We start from the raw sequence: 24,460 nt of genomic DNA on the forward strand, positions 1-24,460 counted from the left end.
ATAATAATAAAATTTAAAAAATTGAACTCTAAAGCTAAAAATTTTTCCATTTGAAGTAATAAAAAATAAACTACAAATTAAAGCACTCAAATGCGTAACTCTTGATTTTTTAATTATTTAAAACTGAAAGCTTGCAAATTAAAAAACGTTATTTTCAAATACTCAATAATTTACATGCATAAAATGGAAGTTAGGTATTAACACTTTTCACTTAAACAATCTTCAATGAAATGCAGATAACCAATTTCAGATTAAAATTTTTTTATAAATTATAGAGTTCAAGGATTCAAATTCAGTACCAAAAATAAATCCACGTTATCATTTTTACTATTCTAAATTAAACACTCGAACAATGATCTTTACATTTTTTTAACTGATCACTTTTTCAATTATAGTTAAATTATTTTCATTTGAAAGTGTTTAAACATCCTTGAAAAGCTTTAAAATTTTATTTAGAAATGTAGAAGTTGTTTAAATTTTTTTAAAATTTAAACTTAAAATGAATCGAATTTTCCTACAATTTTTAGAATCGTAACAAAATTTCGGTGCTAATACCCACAGCCTAATTTGAAACAAAATTTAGATTTTTTCAGATTCAAATAAAAAATGTAGAAACTTTTCAAGAATTGTTAAAGGCTTCAAAAGAATAAAAACATTTTCTTCAGATTCCTAGGAATCTTAAAAATTATTTTTCATGTTCAAAAATTATTTTAAGAACTATTTAATGACATATTAAAATGAAAGTAGTTTCTAATTATTCCGAAGATATTACAGAAATAAAGTTTTGTCCCATGCATTTAATCCATTGTTTTCCCCTCAGCTTTTAACAAGGTGAAGTCAGCTGACAGTTAAAGTGAAAATACCTAATTCAGTTCCAAACTGTTTATTTTTTAATATTTTGTTTCAATTTACTCGTCTTAAATGAAAAGTAACATATTGCTTAATATTAAATACTTATTATTTTCCTAATTAAAATTTTTTAATTGAATGGGTTAAAAACTTAATATTTTAGACTGAAACAATATTTTAAACATAATTACGAATATATTATCACGAAGCTATTTTTATGTTCAAAATAGTTTATAATGTTTCAAATAGGGCGTTTAAGTTTTAAAGTTAAACTCTGGAAATTCTTAACGTATTTAGAATAGTGTTGTAAAATCAATTATTGTTCATTTTTTAATACCTAAAATACATATCCATTTTAAAAATAATTTATTTATTGATATTTACAGTAGATAAAATAAAAATGTTGTTTTATCCAAAATTGCCAACGTTTTTAATTTCCAATTGTTTAAGTCTTCAAAACTGCATTTTGAAATTCTTTAAATCAAAAATGTACGCTTAAAAATACGCTTAAAATTAAAATTCAACTTTGACAGATTTTTCTTCGAAAAATTTGTAAAAGGCCCGCGCAAAAAATAAATCCACTGTCATATCCCGGTTTTCTCCAGTTTAAAAAAATTCCCCGTTTCCCGATCCACCCTGATAATAACAATAATAACCGAATTACTGCATAGTGTCTCAAATTCAAAACGGGAAATGTTATTAACAATTTATCATGAAAAATTCAGAATTAACATTCAAATTTAAGTTTTAATAATTGTAAATTATTATATTATTAATTATTTACTAATTGAATTCTTATTTTTAGAATACATTTTAATAAAAAAGTTAATGCTCCAATATATCCACAATTTTATTGACAAAATTCAGAATGGAAAATTTAGAATTGATATTTAAATTTAAGTTTCAAATAATTGGGAATGAACACAACCTAGCAGAATTTTTGTTGTTGCATTTTTTAATTTGAATGTTGATGCTCCAATACATCGAAGTAAAAAAATCATGTGCAAAATGGATCAGAAAGTAGAATTACTGAAATATTGAAGGTCCTCATAAAACACTTGACTTTTAGAAACTTATAAATTCAAAATCACATGCCATCAGTATTCGTATTCTGCTTTGAAATAATTTTATTAGAATTGTATTAAATTAAGAATGTATGGTCATTTTCCAATCTGGAAAATCATTAATTTATCATAAAACATGCAATTCTTTATGATGCACAAATAATAATAAAACACATTTTTCAAATCTGATCTCAAATTAACAAGCACCAGTTTTTTAAATCATTTAAAAGGCTTTTTGATTTCAAAATATAAATAAAATTAAAATCAACCATCAAGATTGAAGTACAACACAAATCAGTAAGCCCCAGAAAAATTAAAAATTTAGAAATAAATTTTCTACCGAATTAAATTCGTAGTCAATTTCACCTTTAGAAAAAAATCTCCATTTAGTTTCGGAGGTAGCAACCTAACCTCACTATTTGCCGACATCGAAATGTGGAAACCAATAAGCTCAAAATAAAAAGTTATAATCTTGGTAGAGAAACTTTAACAAATTTGAAAACCATTCAATCATTACTTTCGAAAAATGTAGTATAAAAAGGATATTTGTTGACGTGTCGAAACATTTATCAGGACTTGCACACTGGGCACGAGATGAACACGTTTTTACAGAATCACTTGTTCTTCGGAAAACGTTAAATTTCAGCGCACAATCATCACCCAAAGTTCAGTTTATATATTAATTTAAATACTTTTTCGAAAAAAATGTCATATTTTCAATAAATTGTACTAAATTTGGTTAAAAAATCTATAATAATGAACACATACCCATTTCGATGTGTGAGCGTCACAACGGAAAAGACTGAAGAAGCCCGAACAATTCTAGAAAGATATTATATCGATACTTCGATAAAAACTATTAAACCGGAAGGCGGCAAATTTCAAAATATTAAAGTCTTAGATCAGCTTTTTATTCGTATTAAATTTATATTGTATATTAAGAACATCAAGAATAACTTCAGAAAATTTATATCGCATTTAGCAATATAGAATTAGGTATTTTTGACATGATTATTAGGTTATATTCACTTGTTTATATATTTTTAATGTCCCACCTAATGAATAACTTTAGGTTAGTTCTTTATTCCACTGACAGACTATAGAGAGGTTGAAGAACATTTTTTACTGAAGTTTATTTTATACAATATCATAATAAATTAAAAACTAAATTTTGATATAAAAATGAGTATTTTCAATTTACAATTTGAATTTCACGCCTCCGTGGGGTTAATTAGGAGTAGGGGATATACAAGATGTCTGCATGCCGTGGGCCAAATCGAATTATTTTGAAAATTATTTAAAGATTTTGAAATGTTTCAAGATAATCCACTAATTTTATCGCGACTGCTGAGAATATTCAAGTGATTCTTCGGAGAATATTTTAAAAGAATTTTAAAAATGAGAAAAATGTTTTTAAAAATTGCCGAAAATGAATCCAGAAAATTTTAGGCCAATTTTAGGAATAATTCGAGTTAGTTACAAAGATGTTTATGAATTTTAAAAGTTTTGAAGAGATTACAAATATTTTTTAACTTTGAAAGATTTCCGAAGATTTATAAAATATTTTTACATATTCTCCAAGCGTCAAACAGTCCAAAATATTCTTTTCATGGACTAATCAAAAATTGGGTATAATCCTGTAAAATAACAAAATATAACATTTCTAGATAATTTTTCGACATATATAAAATCTTCAAAAATCTTTTTGAATTTTCTCGAGAAACTTGGGAAAGTTATACATTCAAATAAATTTGAGAAAATAAAGAAATATAAATTTAAAAATAGATAGTTATTTAAAAAAAATTGATTGAAAATTATTTTTTCGTTCAAATTATAATTGACCTAATTTTTTTTTCTCTTGACTGAAAACTCTTTTTGGTTAAAAATTCCATAACTTTGTTCAAAATTTTTCCTTTTGGTTTGAAATATCATCTATTTCGTTAGAAATTTAACCTTCTTTTATTAAAATTGCTTCGCTTATAATTAAAATCTGTTTTGGTAGAGGATTCAACATGTTTTGTTGAAAGTTCATTTTTGAAATGAATTCTACTGCTTTTAATTTAAAGTTAAACTGCTTGGCTAAAAGTTGTACTACTTTGTCAAAAGGTGTTTTTTATTTTGTTGAAGATTCATCTTTTTAGTTGAAAATTCGTATTTTTAGGAGGAAGATGAATCTTCTTGGTAGAAAATTTAACTTTTTGGTTGAGAATTAACTTTTTGTTTAAAATTTATATCTTTTGGTTAAAAAATGTAATTGTTTTGTAGAAAATTTGTCTATTTTGAAAAATATTTAATCTTTTTTGGTCAAAAATACAATGGGTAGAAAATGAATCTTCTCTTTGGGTAAGGATTCATTTATGTTGTTGAAAACTTGTCTGTTTTCAATTAATTGAAATGTTTTTGATTTTAAATACAAATTTTCATTAATTGAAAATTCTATTATTTGGTAGAAGAAGAATAAAAATGGTTAAAATCGAATTTATTATTTCGTATTAAGAAGTATTTTTCCCCTCAAATCAAAAAACGAAACGACTGAATTATCATATTGCCGCATAATGAAATTCTCGAATTGGAAAATTTCCGAATAATTAAATTTTCAAACAGTTTATAATATTACCAAATTGGAAAAATTTCCGAATAAAAAAATTTCCTAATTAGAAAATTTAAAAAAATACCGAGCTGTTTATAATAATACGGAATTAGAAAATTACTGAATAATGAAATTCCCGACAGTTTATAATATTGCCGAATTATAGACAATTCCCGAATTCCAATTCGGGAATTTTGTTATTTTGGATTTTTATTATTCGGGAATTTTGTTTTTTGGGATTGTGCAGCCATACTAATTATAAAAGGTCCGTACCAAAAAATTTCTGAATTTTAACAATTAAAATTTTTTATAAACATTATTAATTTATTAAAAATACAATAATCAAATATTTCCATCAAAAAATTATTTTTATAGTTTAAAGTTTCTACAATTATTGTTTGAATTTAAAATAACAAAAGTTAACAAATGTATGTCAGGATGCAATTTTTTTCAATTATTGTTTTTTTTAACTGCAAACAATAATTTTAGAAACATTTAACATTAAAAATAAGTTTTTCCTACAATTATTTGATTATTGTATTTTTAATAAATTAATAAAATTTATTTAAAATAATTTTAAACTGTAGTACTATTGAATAGTAATAATAATAATTGTTCAGAAGCTTTTCAATTAAATAATAAAATCGATAGTTTTTTATCAGGATTTTATTATTTGATCGAATAAGTTTTAAAAACAAAAAGAATATCCACACTTATGGTAAAAATTATTGTTTTTCAAATTTATATTTAAAAAAAAGTTTCGTCTCCTGCAATTGGTATTATTGTTTGCCTCTCGCCGTGCCGACAGCAGACATCTTGCCAGCTGACGTCACAACGTGAACTACTTAATCCCAACCATCCCAACAAAAAGAATGAAAAGCAACATTTAATTCATAGTTGGTACGGTTGGTACCATTCGCAGAAAAAAAATATTTTTTTAGAAAATTTGATAAACAGCTATAAAAAGTCTGGTTCTGGTAAATTTATTTGAAGTACAAACGTCAAATTCTCAAAAATTCAGCCAGTTTCGGTAATATACGGAAATATTCTTTTCTTACCTTACGGTATATTAAATGACGGAGAATTTCCAAACTCTGACCACAATAACAATGGTTGTCGCACTTGGCTGTCAAAAGAAGGGACGACCTGGAACTTTTGTCTACAAATTTGTGTTAACACTCGGCATCACCGAAATCCATGGAATTTGGCGATGTTCGTCGATTCATGACGTTAACTAATTTTTGACTTGTCATGGTGAAGGTACGCAAAATTAAAATGACACTGTAGTGGAAGCCGAGAAACGCAGTCGAAGCAACAAATGAACAGCTGACGATGTTTTGTAATTAGCATGATTTAACATCTAACACTTGCTTGGCCTGCTCGCCTTTTTAATTGAAAATGTTCAAAGCTGAGGAATCGTCGAAAGGTAGTTTCCTTCAGCACACAAAGGCAGCGAGAGAAGAGCGTGCCAATGAAAAAATCAGGAGGGAAGCAGCTACTTTCATTCAAGCCCATGTCAGAGGCTGGCTGGCGAGAGTTAAGTTCGCAAACAGAATTCGGTAAGTTTATCTCTTTAAATATTATTAATAGTATCATTCTAATCTTAACTTCTTACGTCTAACTTTGTTATAGAAATAAATTTTTTGTAGTTTATTTACGTTTTATGTGTTTTCTTTCGTATTTCCTCTGCGTCGCACTTTTATCAGGTAGTAGATTAATCATTTTCATTGGTATAAAGATTCTAGATAAAAAGGTATTATTCGATCAGTTATCAAAATTTGGCTTTAAAATTATTAAAGAGAGAATAAAAATCTAGATTATTTTATAAATATTTAGAGAAATTAATTTTTTTTCTTTGTTTACAATACCAAAGATTCTTTTTCTTGAATATTAATGGTCAGGGAAAAACTAGGGAAGTTTGAAAATGAAGATTTGCGGCCACCCTGATATAATACTCTTGTAAGTAATTGATCATTTTTGTATTTCTATTTATTTATTTTCAGTTTTTTCCTTCTGATTATATTTTATATTGAAATTTGTTATTATTTGGTTAAAAATTAAATTATTTTGATATAAAATTAACTTTTTGTTGAAAATTGAACTGAAATCTTTCTTTGTTAAAAATGTAACTATTTTTTTGTTGCAAATTTGTCTTTTTGGTTAAATTGAAATGTCTTTTATTCAAAATTAAAATCTTTTTGGATCGAAATATTTGGGTATAAACCACATCGTAAAAATAATTTTATTTTCTAGGTTCGTCATTTTAGTTGAAAATGGTGTTATTTTTTTTTAATTAAACATTAATTTTCTTTATCTAAAAATGTAACTGTTTCAGTTGCAGATTTATAATTTTAGTTGAAAATTGATCTCTTTCCATGAAAGTTTAACTATTTTGTTGAAAACTGATCATTTTCAATTGAAAATTCAACTATTTGAGTAAAAGTTGATTAAAATTTTTTGTGTTTGTAAAAGGTTCATTTTTTTTATTGATAATTTAAATATTTTGTAGGAAATTAATTTCTTTTTTCATAATTTTTTAAAGTGAAAATGTAACTTCTTTTCTTTGTTGAAAATTGATTTTTTAGGTTGAAAAAGGGTTTTTTGGTTTAATACAAGCTTTTTTATTTAGATTGAAATTTTTATGGTGAAAGTATCTACTATTACGTTGTTTGTCAAAAAATCATCTTTTTTGGTTCAAAATTTCAACTCCTTGCTTCAAACACTTCGTTAAAAATACTTATTTGTTGAAGATACATCATTTTTGTTAAACATTGATATCTTACGTTGAAGACTAAATATTTTTGTTTGTTGAAAATTAATTTTTTTATCTGAAAATTTAACTTTTCCATTTTTGTTTAAAAATTCATGTTGTTTAGTTGAAAATTCGTTTATTTTGGCTTCAAAATTCAACTGTTTTACACAAAGTTCGTCTTTTGGCTTTTAATTTAAAATTTAAAATTAACTTTTTTTATTTGAAATATTTTTGGTTGATCCACTTCGTTAACAATTTTTTAAAAAGATTTATTACTTCAGTTGAAAATGTATCTCTTACGTTGAAAGATGTTTGCTCTTTTGTTGAAAATTAATTAGCTTATTTTAAATTTAACTATTCCAATTGAAGATTTATCATTTTAGTTGAAAATTCATCTCTTTGGTTTAAAGTTAAACTGTTTTGTTTAAAATTGATATTTTTCAATTAAAAATTAAAATACTTGTGTAGAAGTTAATGTATATTTTTTTATTGTTTTTAAAGATTCATGACTGTGGTTAACTAAACTATTTTGTATAAATTTATTTTTTTTTCATTTAAGAATAATTTTTTTAACTGAAAATACAACTTTTTTAAATTGATATTGTTTAATTAAAAACTCATATTTGTGGTTGAACTGAATTTGTTTTTATTTAGAATGAAAAACTTTTTTTTCAAATTTCTACTATTACGTTGTTTGTGATTAATTTTTTTTTCACCATTTTAGTTAAAAATTGATACCTTAAATTGAAAACTAGTTTATTTTGTTCTTGAAATTTTTTTTTATTTGAAAATGTAACTATTCCAATTAAAGATTCATCTTTTTTGTTGAAAATTTATATTTTTGGGTTGAACATACAGTTGTTTGACAAAAGGTGCGTCTTTTGGCTTATAAATGCAACATTTTTGATGATTTTTCGCTTATTTCTCGAATGAAAATTCATAATTTCTTAAATGTTTGCCTTCCCATTTTGGTTGAGAATTTATCTTTTTTAGTTAAAACTTTAATTATTTCTTTGAAAATTTATATATTTGGTTGAAAATCCGCATTTTTTGGTAGAAAATGAATCTTCTTGGTTAAAAATTCGTCTTTTTTCTTTCAAAATTCATCACTTTTGGCAGAAATTTCACTTGTTTTGATTGAAATTTAAGGGTTTTTGGTTGAAGATTAATTTATTTATGTAGAAAATTCAATTATTTGGTTAAAAATTCAAATATTTTGCTTAAAATTGATATATCTTGTTAAACATTTATCTTTTTGTGGAGATTTCAACTGTTTTGATAAAAAATTAGTTCTTTACGATAAAAAACTCATCTTTTATCGAAGGAAAGTATTCTTTTTTTGGTTGAAATAAATAAGTAATTTAAAAAATTGAAATATGAAGTCATTTATTCCATATATAAAATATTCTTTTTTTAATTTTACGATATTAAAATGCTGGTCTTTAAATGTTAATGTTCAGGGAAAACGAAAAATGGTCAAGAAAAAATTAAGGAAAAGTCAGATAATTTTGGAAGTGAAGTTTTTCGGCCACTCTGAACTATAAAAATATGGAATAAATAATATTTAAGTTTATGTGAGAAAAATTTAACTTTTGCATGCGTGAAAGATAAATCTTGAAACATTGCAACTGCTTTATAAAATTCACTATAAAGTCATTTATGCAATCTCAAGTTTTTACGCAACGTTCAAAAAGATAAATAAATAACATTTATAATTAGAATATTATTCGAAGTTTTCAGAAAACAAATAAATTTAAAGAATCCGACACAAATGGTATAAAAAGATAGTCATACGCACATTCCCGTATACGTAAATGATAATTATGTAAATGTAATTCCATGCATTCATGAAATTCTAACATTATGTTCTTTTATCACAGTGAACATTACATAATCGCAACGAAACACAATAAGACTTCCGCTTCGGTTTTGATAATGGAAACGAAATCCAAATTCCTTTTATTTTTCTTTTATTTTCAAAGATGTCATGAAAATCTCACAATTTTATTCCAATGTCAGTAAACAAATAAAAATTTGATATAAAAGTAAAATAAAATGGGTTTTACTTTAAGAATTTATTAGCTAAGTTTTAAAGGAGCAGCTTTTTTGATCCCATCAAAATACTAATTTTCCGATTCTTCAAAATGTTTTACATTCCAGACAAGATTTGAAGCACTTCATAACTAAATCGCTTTAATATGTTTCATTGCGAGAAACCCAACTTGCTTTCGACTTTTTCAGCAAAATAATTATCGTTGTCATTAATAATGCTAATTCTTTCCAGGGCACAATTTGATAACGCCTTCCCAGATGAAAAAGCCAGTGATAACGAAACAAGTAAAGCTCTGGAACTAAAGCCTGCTTTACAGGTTTACAAAGTTATCTCTAGGTTTTTAATAGTATACAAATCGGACAAAGATCAAGGAAGAGTGGAAAAGTTATGCAGGTATCTGATAATACCTTCTAAATCTAATTTTAGACAATCATTTGGAAAATTACAAAGATCAAACCTAATTTTCCCTTTCAATAATACAATTTTTGTTTACTCTGATTTAAAGTAAAAATCTTTGAAGCCAAATCTCTTACCTTATTTTTCTTTATTTATTCCAATTGATCCGTATACTCTACTGTATTTTGATAACTTTGTTCTCTAATGATGAATTTCTAGATATTTAGTACAATCAATTCTGTCGGAGTCTCCCGCACTTTCTTACGTTGGAGTTGCATTAAGCAAAGAACATTACATATCATGGATATCTCAACTAAAAACAGTACTGCAACACTGCATGACTGGTTTAGAGAATCTTCGACCAGAAATAGTGTCAGACCACAAGTCTATTCTTCTGCGATTGCATACATTAGTTAGCTTTACATCACCTGGAACATGGGCAATCCAACATCTGAATGGAATGGAAAAGCTCAAAGCTGGCATGAATCAGCTTTGTGCGAATATAATGGGGCATCTAGTCAACAATGGGTTCTACAATATTATGCAGGTTCGATTTAATAACTAATTAGGGTCAAAAAGAAAAATGGGGACGGTTTAAAAAATTGGAAATTATGTTTTAAGCGCAGAAAAAATTGATTCATCCTCTTTTTATTGAATTAAGTTTATTTCCGGGGTGTCTATCTGACGCGAATTCGGGAATTTTGTTCATTTTTCATTGTTCAATTTTGGGATTTTTAATTTGATTATTGTGATGATGACCGGGATGATTAGAAAAAGTGTTTTGATATTTTATTACACTCTCAGTTTTTTCAATCGCTAAGCGAACAATAAAAAATCCTTATTTTCGATATTGTCGAGAATGATAATATATGTGATCAGGGTGTCTACCTTACCTGGAGGACCTGGAATTATTAGGGAATTCTTATATACGTGAAAAAAAGCCTGGATATGTCAGAGATTTTTTTTTAGTCAGGGAATTTTTTCGCACGCGTGATTAATGTTTAAGAAAACTGCAATAAAAAATTGAGTAACCATAATTCTTCATTTGAAAAAGTAACTTTATAGTTACTGTAATTAAATATTTGGTTGAAAACTATTTTTTCTGTTTAAAATTAAATTTTTTACTATAAAATTTAACTATTTTTGTTTTGTTTAAAGATTGATCGGTTTTGTTTGAAAATTCAAGTATCTCATTGAAGTTGCATGTATTTTGTTGAAAATTTACAAGTTTGTTGGCAATATTTTCTCTCTTGTCAGAAAAATCTTTGACAGTTTAAAATTTCAACTCATGCTGGAAATCCGTCTTTTTTGATTGAATTAAACTGGTTTTCATTAAAAATAAAAATCTGTTTTGATTAAAATATCAGCTGCTATATTTTTCGTGCAAAATTAATGTTTTTTGATTAAAATTTTATTTCTAGGTCAAAAGTTAAAACCTTGTTCAATACTAATTTTGTTTCCGAAGGCTCATTATTTTAATTGAAAGTTCATCTATTTGGCTGAAAACTGAGACATTTTGTTAACAATTAGTTCTTTCTTCAGCTGAAAGTTAATGTTTTTTACTGAGAATTTAATTATTACAATAGAAACTTCAGCAATTTGTTGAAAATTGTTATTTTTTACTAAAAATGTTATTAGTCAAGTTAAATATTCCATCAATTAAGTTTACAATCCATCTCTTTAGTTTAAGTTTGAAAAATTATTTTTTTTATTTTAAAAATCGTTTTTTTTTTTTAATTAACTTTCTTTGTTGAAAATTCAACTTTTTGGTTGAAAGTTCAACTATTCCAGTTGAAAATTAATCATTTTAGTTGAAAATTCATAAGTTTGTTTGAAAACGTAGTTATTAAAAAAATTATAACTATTCCATTTTGGTTGAAAAGTGATCTTTTTTAATTCTAAAACCAACATTTTTGATGAAAATTTGTCTTTAGGTCAGAATTAAATTATTTGGTGGAAAATTGATGTACTTAATTTAAAATTAATCTCTTTTTTTTTGAAAATTCAAGTATTCCAATTAAATGTTTATAATTTTATTTCTAGATTTATCTTTTTGGTTGAATATTTAATTCATCCAGTTAAATATTCCATAATGTTAGTTGAAAATTAATCTTTCTGGTTTAAAAGTCCACTGTTATTAGGTAAAGATTCATTATTATAGTTTAAAATTCATCACTTTAAATCATTAAAATCATTCAAATTAATCTTCTTGTCTGAAAATAAATCTTTTCTCTTTGAAAATAAAAATACTTGATTGGAAGTTAAACTATTTTGGTAAATGTGCATCTTTTTTGTTTAAAATTTATGTGTTGAATTTTAAGATTTATAATTTTAATCGAAAATTCATTTTTAATGAAAATTTATTTTCATTTAACTGAAAATTTAACTATTCCATTTTTGGTTTGAAAACTGATCTTTTTTAGTTCCAAAATCCAACTATTTGGTTAACGATTTAATTGTTGTGCTTCTAGCATTACTTAATTATTTAATTAATCGATGATACTTATATGTTTAAAAATATTTGGTAATATAAGTTGTTAACGCTCTCTAAATGAAACATGTTAATTGAATCCTTAAAAACTAAAAAAAAAACATTATTCATTGTAAATTCGCGAAACTGTTTACATATTCCGAGTTCGTTATTCAAAAAATTCAAAATATTTAAATTTCTCCGCATTTTTTAATTTTCTTCCAAGATTTGTCATGATGATGCTTTGATGATGATATGATAATATAAGTCATGCCGTCTGTAATTTTTTGTAAATATTTTGAAACATTTGAAGACTTGAAATCTTTAATTCTTTTTTTTTCACTTAAACGCTTTAAATTAAGAATTTAAAAACTCCAATTATGATTTTTAAAAGGAGATTTTGGGAGAGATATATATCATTCATAATTTGAAGAGGGGTTTTTCTAATAGAATTATTATACTTCTGACTTTGGACAGGCAATTTTTGGAAAAAATGAGAATTTTTAGTGCACCTTAAAGAATACGGAAAAATGCTGGAAATTTGTGAGAAGATTCGGAAAATCCGTAATCATAAATTTAAATGGAAAAATTTTATTTTCTTTATAAAATTACTAATGTCAGTATAAAAGTCAAACTCAGAGAAATGGGTCGCGTTGTTTTCTTCTGCTTTATTTCTGCCATTTTTTCGATAAGTTTTTTATTATAAACACGGTATCTGGAAAAAAGAATTTCTTTTGGTTCCAATGGAAGAAAAAAATAACTTGCTATTTTTTGGTTTATTCTCGGATCACAAAATTTTCTTCACGCTCATTGTTGGGTTCAAAAAAAATTAACTCTTATATCTGACAATTTTAGTAATCAAATCACAACTGAATTGCAAATAAAAGCACTCAAAATGGCATTCTTAAAAAGTTTTAAATTAAAACAATCTTTCATAATAAACATGTATTCACAAGTTTAAGAGCAATAACCAATATTAGCGAAAACAGAAGTAAAAATTTATGATTACAATTGACTTTTTAGTATAATTTTTTCGATTTTTATTTCGTTCTAAATTCTGGTTTAGAAGTATTGAATTCTCATTTCTGTATGTACATGATGTTTTGACTTTTTATTTCAAGGTATTTTCTTTGAAATTTGTGCTAAGCCAATTTTGAAAAAACAAATTTTAATTCTGAGTTAGCACATGGAAATATAAAAAAAAAGTATAATTACCAGACCGGGAAATAAAAAATTTACCGGGAGAAAAGCGGGAATTGAAAATCATCCGCCTGGTAGATACTCTAGTTTCTATCTTTTCTATTAGTATGCTATTTCAGAATTATTAATTAATTTAATCATTTCAGGCTCTTTTAGTGAAAAGTTTAGGCAGAGAAACGATCACATTAGCACCTGTCGAACTATCAGCAGTGATAACATTAACCTTGAGGCCATTGATTTCTTCTCAAATGTCTGATAAATTGGTTTCATTATTTTTAATATACATCCTTAGTGTACCATCTTTGGTCTATCATCTACACAAAGTTTCTCCAAAGGTAATTGTTTGGAATTTGAAATTAAGCGTCTACAGTTTTATTGCTACTAATTCTATCGTTCACAGTGCATTTCCTTATTCACGACACATAATCTCTTCCTAAGAAGCTTGGATTTATTAAATTCTGAACAAAATTTGAGGATAGTTTTCAATGCTCTGGAAGGAAGTTATGCACTATGCCTTCTAGCCAATTTAGTCCAATTAGCCACTATTGAAAGAGAAGAAATATTAAAAGATGCATATTTCCCATCGTTCACGGTGAGTTTTTTTTATTGAAAAGCGTAAGGGGTCATCCATAAATTACTTAAAATATTTTTTCACCATTTTTTATCCCTCCCGTTCCCGAATTTCTTTAAATATTTCAAGCCGAGTATTATAAAATATAATTTAGTTACTAAATACCCGAAATATCTGAATTATCCTTCCTTTTTTATATAAAGATACATATATTTAATATCCAAAAAATTATAAGAATTTCCGAGAAAGAAATCAACGCTGTCTGCAAATTAAGAATTTTCAGTTGCAAATATATCAAATTGAATCAATTTCAATTTTGAATCTTCGAAATGGAATACATTTCAATTTTAAATCTTCAAAAATGAACTGTATATTCTAAAAGAAATGTTCAAAATTACATGCAAGTATCTTCATAAAATAAATTTTGAAAATTTAACAATTTTCAATTCTAAATTTTCGTAATTCAAGAATTTTCAACTGTAACTCTTCAAAATTGTAGAAATTTAGAAGTTTTGTTTTTCACAATTAAAATTTCTGTAAATCTGACGATCTACATTAGAAATTGGATCAATTTGGAAGATTGGGAACTCGAAGCTCATCAATTTTCATCTTCAACATAACCCAATTTAAGAATTTCGAATTGTACATCTCTGAAATTGAATAATCTTCCATTGCAAATATTACAAATAGGAAAATTTTAAATTGCCTATCATTAAAAGTGAAAAAATTTCAATTGTAAATCTTCAAAATTGAAGAATTAAAAAAAAATTAATTACATACGAGTACCTTTATAATATAAACATTGAAAATTGCATAATTTTCAATTATAACTTTTCAAAATTTCACAACCTTGAAATTTAGATCTTGCACGTAAATCTATAGTTAAGAATTAAGCAAGTTCTATGTTTTAAAATTAAAAATTCTGTAATTCTGATGATTTACATTTTTTCAATTTGGAAGATTTATAATTGAAAACTTTTGACTATTGATCTTCAAAATCATCCAAATTTAAGAGTTTTAATTTTAAAATCTTTAAAATTGAAGAATCCTTCATTGCAAATCTTAAACATTAAAGAATTTACTACTTCAAATCTTCAGAATTAAAGTAAATCATGAAGATTGAAATATTAAAAAAAAACACCTTTCTAAATCATACACATTATGAATTGAAGAATCTTCAATCACAAATTTCCAAATAAAATAAATTAGCATTTTGTTAATTATAAATATATAAATATTTGTTTTAAATTCAAGAGACCTTTTTTTAAATTCAAGCATGTATTTTAATTTGATAATTAGTCAATCGGAATAAGAAATATGTTATAAGCGCGTGTAATGCACTATTTTTGCTGTTGTTTTTTTAATTACTAGTACCCATTTTCAATTATTGAATTTGCTTTACTTTCCTGAATTTAATTTTAAAGATAAAATTCTGTGCTTGCATGCACAATTTTTTACGGGTTATTTAAATAAATAATGATATTTACTAGGATAAATTAATATTTCTAACAACAATTTAGAAGATCCAAATTTTTTTCTAAAAGTTTGAGATATTTTTACTTCCTGTTTAATCGACCGTCAGATCGAGAAAAGTATTGGCTAAATCTAAGGGTTTATTTAGTAAATAGTGCAAAGTCCGATAAACTTAAAAACTTTTGAATAATTTTGGTTGTTGTAGCAATTTCAAAAATTGTAAAAGGACTTTGTCTTAATGGACAAAAAAACCGTTACGTAGTTTATGAATGGCCCCTAAGGACATGTCCAATACCAAGAAGGTTCTTATCGATGCATTTTGTAAATAGATTTTTACAAATCTATTCTGGACATTTCTATTGTCTTCTTTTGACATTTTTTAAATGAAATAACATTGATTATTTATTGCTACTTCTTAGTTCGTGGTGACAAAAATGTTGGAGGCTTGTCAGCAATACGTAGTTGCGAAGCAGAGTCACCTAACAAATTGGCATCCAATTCTCGGATGGTTTGCACAAAAAATCGACCCTTCTCTTCCAGGAGCGATTCCTTTTGTAAAGTTACAATTGTCTGAGCTCTGGACTGGAAGAATCGTAACTCAGTTGATTGGTAACTTTACCTTTTCCTGGAAATTTTTTTCAATTATGTTTCAAGTTTATTTATAAATTTGTGAAAATCCTAATCTGATTTTCCTAAAAGGTGAACCACTTATGGAACTCGTTGAGAATGAATCGCCCCCACAATTAGAGCAGCAAAGTACCTCAGTCGGTACTAATATTTTTGTTCGAGCTTTTATGGAAGCAAGGACAAACCGAAATAATAGCAATAAAAATTATCGCAAACTGGGAAGCCCGGAAACTACAAGAATAGCTTTAATTTGTTCCCTTTATCAGACAGCTCTTCATACTCTAACAGAGATAAAATTTGATATTTTGATAGGTAAAGATAAAGTTATGAATTTTTATTTAGTTTAGGAAACCGATTCTTGCAATTAAGGTAAAAAATTGTTATTTTGTTTTCGATAGGATTGTGCAATGATAAACTTTTATACCACATGTGGCTATTTTTGGGAACTCTCGGTCCTCACTGTGGTTTGAAAGCGTTTCTTGATCTATTGGCTGCTAATACGAAATGCACCGCTCCTGAATTCCACATGTTAATTTTATTTTGCGATTGTATGACACATTACGTTACGTATGTATTTCTCAGTTTGAAAAAGAGATGTTTCTGATAAAAGAAAAAAAATTGATAAGTTACAAATTCTTTTTCAGAATATTGGATGACATGGAAATGTATGAGAAGCAGGAGCCGTTCAAACTCTCGGATTTTATCACGATGTCTTATTTCCTCAATCAGTTTCTGTATAAAGCAGTTCTAAATAATTTATTTGGTAGGTGTTATTTATATCTTTTCTGAAATTTTAGTTTTTCTGTTAATTTCTTAATTTTTGCAAAAATTTAAATCTGTTTAAAAATTGATTTAGGGATTTTGTTATGAAACGTCCATAATTAAGCAAGGATTTTTTTCAATTTTAGCCCCCCTTTCCCATTTTGTAAGGATTCATAAGATTTTTATGACCTTCCTCTTTCTTAATTAAGATTTTGTATTTTTACTTAATATATAAAAAATATAGAAATTATTTTCACTGTAAACGAGATTTCAACAGATTTCAATGATTTTTTGAAATATTTCAAAAGAAGTCACGAGATTTCAAAGGATTTCTGAAAGTACCGAAATATTTTCACGAATTTGGATGGATTTCACGAGATTCTAGTGGGATTTCGAAGACTGTTTTTAACTGATTTTAAGAGATTTAACGATGTTTCGATAATTTCACGGGATTTCAGAGGATTTTAAGATATTTGAAAAGATTCTAAAGCTTATCTATGGATTGTAGAGGATTCTGTAAGATTTCAAAAGATTTAATGGGATTTCAAAGAATCTCCGAATATTAAAAAAGACTTTGAGGCATTTTTATGGCTTTTAAAAGATTGTAATATATTTCAAAGGATTTCAAAAGATACCCAAGTATTTTGAAGGATTTCCGCGGATATTAGTATTTTTAAGATTTAAAGGGATTTTTATAATATTGAAAACTATTTTCAAATGTTTTAAAAGACTTTAAGAAATTGTAACGCATTTTGAGAAATTGAAGAGGGTTTCTACAATTTTGCGGGATTTCAAAGGATTTCGTAATATTTCGAAAGATTTAACGGAATTTGAAATAATTTCTAAGTATTATAAAGGTTTTTAGGGCTTTCAATGCATTTTAATGGCTTTAAAATTTTTTATATATTTCAAAGGATTTCAGGAGACACCGAAGTATTTTCACGAACTTCGTTTGGATTATAATGGGATTTCGATGATTTTACGTGATTTTAATGAATTTAAAGAGATTTCAAAACATTCCAAAGTATATCCATAGCGTTTAGGTAACATTGTAAGGTTTTCAAAGATTTAACAGAGTTTCTTAACTTTATAAAGGTGTTTTTTAGGCTTTTCAAAAAATTGTAATGGCTTTTAAAAGATTTTAATGTATTTCGAAGGATTTCAAAAGAAACCGAAGTATTTTCACCATCTTTGAATGGATTATAATGGGATTTCGAAGATTTAAAGGTTTTTTTCTAAGATTTCGAAAGGTTTGCAAAGATTTAAAATAATTTCAGGTTTTTTAAACGAATTTTTGAGAAACTTAACGGAGTTTCAATGATTTTACAATATCTCAAAGGATTTTTAGAGATTTAAAAATATTCTAAACTATATCCATGGACTTAGAGGATTTTGTAAGAGTTCACAAGATTTGACGGATTTACAAAGGATTTCCGAGTGTTATAAAGGATTTTAAGGGATTTTTAAGAGTTATATTTCGAAAAATTTCACGGAACTTTAACGATTTTAAGCAAGTTTACTAGTTTTTGAAGGATTTTAAAATTATGTTGTAAATTTCAAGTGATTTCAAGGTTTTCAAAAGATTTTTCGAAATCTACAAAAATTGTATGGTATTTGCAGTTTCGAAAGGAGCGATTATATACGATATCCATGGAATTCACATGATTAAAAGGAATATTCACATCATCAAAAAAATTTGAGGGATTTACAAAATTGTCAAAAAAATTAACGGAATAACTAAGAATTTCAAGAAATTTAAAAACATTCGAAAGTATATCCACGGATTCTAGTCGATTTCATGAGATTTCAACTAATTTTAAAGGGTACCGAAAGAAATAGTTCACGGAATTTTAAGGATTTTAACCAATTTAAGAGATTTAAATGGATTTTTACGTGATTCCGAATATTCCAAGCGATTTCAAAAGATTGCAAAGAATTTCCAGAGCGCTAAATTATTTTAAAGGGATTTTAAGAGATTATATACGATTACCATCGAGCTCGTAGGATTTCAAGGAATTTTCATATAATTAAAAAAATGAAAGGGATTTACAACATTTTCATAAGAATTAACGGGATTTCAAGAGATACCGAAGTATTTTCACGAATTTTGAAGGACATGAGGGGAGATTTTAATAGGATTTCAAAGATTTAAAGGGAATTTAAAGAATATTATTAGATTTCAAATTACTTGAAAACATTTTAAAGTAATTTAAGGGATTTCCATGGAGGTCCATTTTTTTGTAAGAGAGTACAAGCAATTATGTACTATATCCATGCAATCCATAAGAATTCCAGGGATTTCGCGAGATTTCATGAAAGATTTACAATAGATTTAAAGAATATTTAATTCCTGGAATCTATATTAAAGAATGTAATATAAAATATAAATAAAAACATGCGAATAGATAATAATAGGTTAGAAAGAGGAAAGTTACGTAAGAAATGCTTTAATCTTCTCCCTTCCCCCAACTAAGGATTCGTAAGATCCCCCCCCCCTCAACGCCTTAATTAATGGATGCTCCTTTAGGAAATTCTGAAAATAAAAACTTTTATAAATCTTTTCGCAATATTTTATAATTTTTTGTTTTTATTAATGTATCTATTTTTCATAATTATGTTACTTATACAAATAAAAATATCTACATTGCTACTATGTACTAAGGTCTTAGATGTTACAGATGTGAAATCAGTGTCTAATAATCCTCTATTCACATCGCTTCACACATTACTGATGACAATATATCGTCGCGACTGTAGAAGAACTTTTTGTCCAGAGGGTCATTGGCTAGCCAAGTTAAGTAGTTTCTATTCATAAAATGAGGATGATTTTTTCCTTTTTTTTAATCATATTTATTTCTAAAATCCGAACCTGAAGGCTGTCACTGGATCGAGAACCTCGAAAATGATCGTGATTTTCTATATTTTGCTAGAAAAGTATATTTTTGATCATATTAAATAGCAAATTTAAATTTGAACAAATTCGTTTTAAAATTTCTGAAAATCTTTCCTATTCCAATTTAAAAATGTACAGTTTTAAGCACTTTATAAAATTGTGCAATTTAGAAAGATATTAAATTGAAAAGTTAAAAAATGTTTCTGTTTCTAATTTAAATCATTCAAATTTAATACATTAAATTTGTAAAATTGACAAATTTCTGCTAACCTTGAATATTGTTTCAAATTAAACAAATTAGAAGACGTCAACATTGAAATAATTCAAGAACTAAGCAATTTGAAAAAAAATTCCAAAATCAGTTAAATAGGTCAAATCTTCGAAGTTGTAAACGTGTGAAAAAAATTATAATATAAAAAAATGACCTAAATGGCTAATTTTTTATTTAATCAAAAGGCAAATTTTCTTTTAAATAGTTTTAATTTCTAGAATTCTGAATTTAAATGTCTCAATTGCAAAGCTTCATTTTGAATTTGTCAAATCTTTATGTCAGAGATTTGTGCCCTCAATAAAAAATTATTGTTCAATTCTGAGTCCTCACATACAATTTTTTTAAGAGCTGAAGGTCTGAAAATAAAATATTATTTGTTTAATATAAAGTATTTTCTCATTTCAAAATTGTTTAGTTTTGAATCAGAAACAATTTTAAATATCAAATTTTAAAGAGCTTGAAATTAAACTTATTCAATGTAGACCTTTCAATTTATTGTAAAAAATGTTTGGAATCTATAATGAAACCAAGAAGAAAATTAAAGATTTTTTTGCAATCAGTTCTGTTATTTCTTTTTTTGTTTTGTGCAAACAGGAGGTTCGAGTGTCTGGATTTCTGGCTGATCTTGAAAAGGGAAGAAGAGGAGCAGCGCTACTTCTTTCCAAGATGCCTCATGTAATACCCCATTCAGAGAGAATCGTGTTATTTCGAAAGCACATAGCAGATGAAAAAGCAGTGCTGGGTTTGACCGAAAGTGCCTGTAATAGTCCTCCTTCAACTCTGATCTCAGTACATAGGTAAATTATTCAAAAAAAAAATAAGTCCACTTAAATCTTTGATTGAAGATTATTGATCTTCAATTCGTATAAATAATTTTATCTCAATATAATTAACATTATTGAGGGGTAATCACTGTTAAAATCTGGTATTTAATCTGATTTAAAATGAGTTCAAATTTTTCAAATATTTAAAATTTTTGTGAAATCTTTGAAACTTTGTCAAATTCTTGAAAGCTTCGTAAAATATTAAAACATTTTTTTAATCTTTGACAGTTTTGTGAAATATTTTGAAATATGTTAATTCTTTGTTATAACATCTTCGTAAAATCTTTGGAAATTTTTTGAAAAATGTTGAATTTTTTACATTTTTGTGAAATATTTTTTAATCTGAAATTGTAAAAATTCCGAAGTATTTGAAATTTTCGGAATTGTTTAATCCTTGTGAAATCTTCATAAATCTTTTGATATTTGAAGTAAATGAAATCGTTGAAATCGTTGTGAAATGTTTGAAATCTTTTGAAATCATTGAAATTTTTTAATCTTTGTGAAATCTTTGTGAAATCTTTTGAAATCGTTAAATACTTTTAATCTGTATGGAATAATTTAAATCCTTAAAGTCTTTATAAAATCTTTTGAAATATTTGAAAACGTTGAAAAACCTTTGGAATTTTTGTTAAATCTTTTTAAAATGTTGGAATCAGTGAAATTGTTGAAACCTATTGAAATCTTTAGAAATATTTGTAATTTTGTTGAAATCTTTTAAGCCTGTGAAATTGTTGAAATCTTTTAAATGTTTGGAATATCTAAAATCTATTAAAAAAAATGTTTGTTAAATCTTCTTGAAATCTTTGTGATTTTTTTCATATTTTAAGATCGTTGGAGTTTTTTTAAATCTGAGTAATAAAATGTTTTTAAATCTGGAATTTTTGAAATCTTTGAAATCTTTGCGAAATCTTTTGGAATTCTTTGCTTCTTTTTTCTCAAATCTGTTTGATGAAATCATGGGAATTTGTCTAAAATCTTTTGAAGTAATTGAAATCTGTAAATTTGTTCAAATATTTTAAATTGATGTGACATGTTTTGAAATATTTGTAAAATATTCTGACATCTTCGAAATTTTTCGAAATTTGTTTAAAGCTTTGGATTTTTTTTAAGCTGTGTACAATTTTCTGAAATATTTGTCAAATATTTTTAAATCTTTAGAAATCTTTTCAATATTTGCGACATTTTTTGGAACCCTTTTTTTCTTCTTCCTAAAATCAGTGTTATACATTTTTTGCATTTTTGTGAATTCTTTTTGAAGTAATTGAATTCTTTAAAAACAAAATGAATTCTTTGGCAATTTTGTTAATCTGTGCGAAAAATTGTGAAATCTTTGAAATCTGTAAAATCTTTGTGAAGTGTTTGAAATATTGTGGAATCTTAAAATCTGCTTGATGAAATTTTTGTGAAATATTTTGAAGTAATTGAAATTTTTTAAATGTTTGCAAAATCTTTTTAAATCTTTGTAAAATTGTATTAGGTCTTTTGAAATGATTTTACATTTTTTTAATCTTTAAAAACTTTATAAAATCTTCTGAAGTCTATGAAATCTTTGTAAAATCTTCTGACATTCTTGAAATCTTTGGTTTTGTTGCATTGTTGACATTTAAAAAAATCTTTGAATCTCTGTGAAATCATTGATTTATTAATTATTAATATTTATTAATTACGTATTTACGGGGAGATTAATGTTTGAATGACGACTTGAAAAAGAATAGACCGTGAAAAGACGTGTGTAACTAGAGCTCTTAAATTCCCGAGAATTTAAGTTCAGGTTATATAACCGAGAATATGATAGAATTTAGGAGAATTTAAGAGTTTTTAAAAATGTATGATTTTTAGCTATATTTTTATTGTTCATGTTATATCAGCGGTTGAATAAACATTTTTTTTAGCTCAGTCATAATCAGGAATTTAAAATATGCAAAGCAGTAGCTCATTGATAATTAAACAATGCTGAAAGATAACTCTTCAACAAAATACTGGAATTTTCAACAAAATAATAAAATGTTTAACATAATAGTTGAATATTCGACCTAAAAAGACAAATTTTTAACGAAAAAGTGTCATAGCTTATATTTTAATCAACAAAATAAAAAGAAATTTATACAACAAAAGAAAAGAATTTTAAAACCAAAAAGATGAATTGAACCTTCAAACTAGAAGAACAATTTTCTATAAAAAAAATGCAATTTTCAAACAAAAATATGACTGTTCAACAAAAAATCAATTTTGCACGAAAGTGATGCATTTTTGTGCAAAAAAAGAAAATTTCAAACTAAAAAATAATGTTGTTACAAAAAAACGCGAATTTTTAACTAAAAAATATCAATCTTAAAAAATGGAAAAGTTTCATTTTCTGTTAAAAAATTAATTCCAAACAAAACAAAAGAAGTATTTTCCACTAAACAGTTAAATTTTTAACGAGACATAAGCCTTCAATAAAAAAATTTCACTATGTAGTTTAACTTTGACCCAAGTATTTGAATTTTCAATTAAAAAAGTTTAATTTTCAAAAAGATAATTAAACTTTTAATCAACGAGATAACTTTTCAACTTAAAATATATATCTTCAACAAAAAAGTGATTTTCTAACTAAGCGTTTCAACCAAATGTTTTAAACAATTTAGTTGAATTATCAAGCAAGTTAGAACGATTTTTAACCAAATAGTTGCATTTTCATACAAAAAAGTGAAGTTTTTTGTATTACAGATGAATTTTTAAATCAAAAAGATTCATTAAAAAAAAGTTAAATATTCTGTTGAAAAGATGTTAGTCGAGTTTTCACGATGAAATTATGAATTTTTGAACAAGAAATAATTTTTTACCAAAAAAAAATGGAATTTTCAACCCGAAAAGACGAATTTTTAACCAAAAAGAATGACTTTCTAACAAAATTGTTGAATTCTCTCGCAAAAAGTTGCATTTTTATCAAAAAATATGAAATTTAACTTGAAGCAGAAAAATTTTTTATTACAAAAAAAGTTGAGTTTTCATCCAAAAAAAGATTCCAGTTAACTCAGTAACATCAAAAATTGAATTTTTGTAACAAAAAAAAAAGTTTGTTGAGAAAAAATTGAATTTTTAATCCAAAAAGACGAATTTTTTCAACCAAAAAGGATGGATTTTTAACAAAATAGTTAAATTCTCTACAAAATAGTTGCGTTTTTATCAAAAAAAGATCGATTTTGTACCAAAACAGATGAATTTGTAATAAATAACCATTTTTTTATAAGTGGAACTTTCATCCAGAAAATATTTCAGTTTATTTTTTAACACCAAAATATAAATTTTAAACAAAAAGTAAATTTTCTACGAAATAGTATAATAGCTTAATTTCTAACCAAACAGTTGCATTTTTATCAAAAAAAGATTTAATTTCTGCTAAAGAAGGTAAACTTTAAAATAAAAAATAAAAACTTTCGAAAAAAGAGTTGAATTTTCAACCGAAAAGTTAATGAAAAAATGCAATTTTCTGTTAATTAAAATAAATTCTGAGATTCTCATAAATTCACAGAGAATTTATTTCTCGGTTATATTCTCGGTAATATTCTCATTCTCGTTACCGTTCTCAAAGTAATATAACCGGCTCAGAATTCTATGTGTAACACAACGAGCGATGTACGATATTTTATTCGAAATCAATGTTTCATAAGAGTTTAGAGCCG

The 24,460-nt window shown here is 25.7% G+C and overlaps 2 protein-coding genes across 3 annotated transcripts in view; one reads left to right on the plus strand and one right to left on the minus strand.

The window, feature by feature from the left end:
* LOC117182147 (40S ribosomal protein S23) overlaps window positions 1-2,762 on the minus strand; it is a 3,610-nt gene extending 848 nt beyond the window's left edge. The window contains exon 1 of the mRNA XM_033375197.1: window positions 2,682-2,762. Coding sequence (XP_033231088.1) covers window positions 2,682-2,685 — 4 coding nt within the window. The 5' untranslated portion in view covers window positions 2,686-2,762. The remainder of the gene's footprint in view (window positions 1-2,681) is intronic.
* A 2,839-nt stretch (window positions 2,763-5,601) lies between these two features.
* The window catches only part of LOC117181656 (ubiquitin-protein ligase E3B), a 30,629-nt gene continuing 11,770 nt past the window's right edge, over window positions 5,602-24,460 (plus strand). Inside the window, exons 1-11 of one of the 2 annotated variants that reach the window (XM_033374555.1) lie at window positions 5,602-6,062; window positions 9,540-9,701; window positions 9,924-10,251; window positions 13,521-13,709; window positions 13,775-13,966; window positions 15,838-16,027; window positions 16,118-16,357; window positions 16,444-16,612; window positions 16,690-16,808; window positions 19,477-19,601; window positions 20,566-20,768. In XM_033374555.1, the coding sequence (XP_033230446.1) occupies window positions 5,902-6,062; window positions 9,540-9,701; window positions 9,924-10,251; window positions 13,521-13,709; window positions 13,775-13,966; window positions 15,838-16,027; window positions 16,118-16,357; window positions 16,444-16,612; window positions 16,690-16,808; window positions 19,477-19,601; window positions 20,566-20,768 (2,078 nt within the window). In that variant the 5' untranslated portion in view covers window positions 5,602-5,901. The remainder of the gene's footprint in view (window positions 6,063-9,539; window positions 9,702-9,923; window positions 10,252-13,520; window positions 13,710-13,774; window positions 13,967-15,837; window positions 16,028-16,117; window positions 16,358-16,443; window positions 16,613-16,689; window positions 16,809-19,476; window positions 19,602-20,565; window positions 20,769-24,460) is intronic. The other variant, XM_033374556.1, reaches the window with a different exon arrangement.

The sequence above is a fragment of the Belonocnema kinseyi genome, chromosome 10 (genome assembly GCF_010883055.1).
Source record: "Belonocnema kinseyi isolate 2016_QV_RU_SX_M_011 chromosome 10, B_treatae_v1, whole genome shotgun sequence".
Taxonomy (NCBI): Eukaryota; Metazoa; Arthropoda; class Insecta; order Hymenoptera; family Cynipidae; genus Belonocnema; species Belonocnema kinseyi.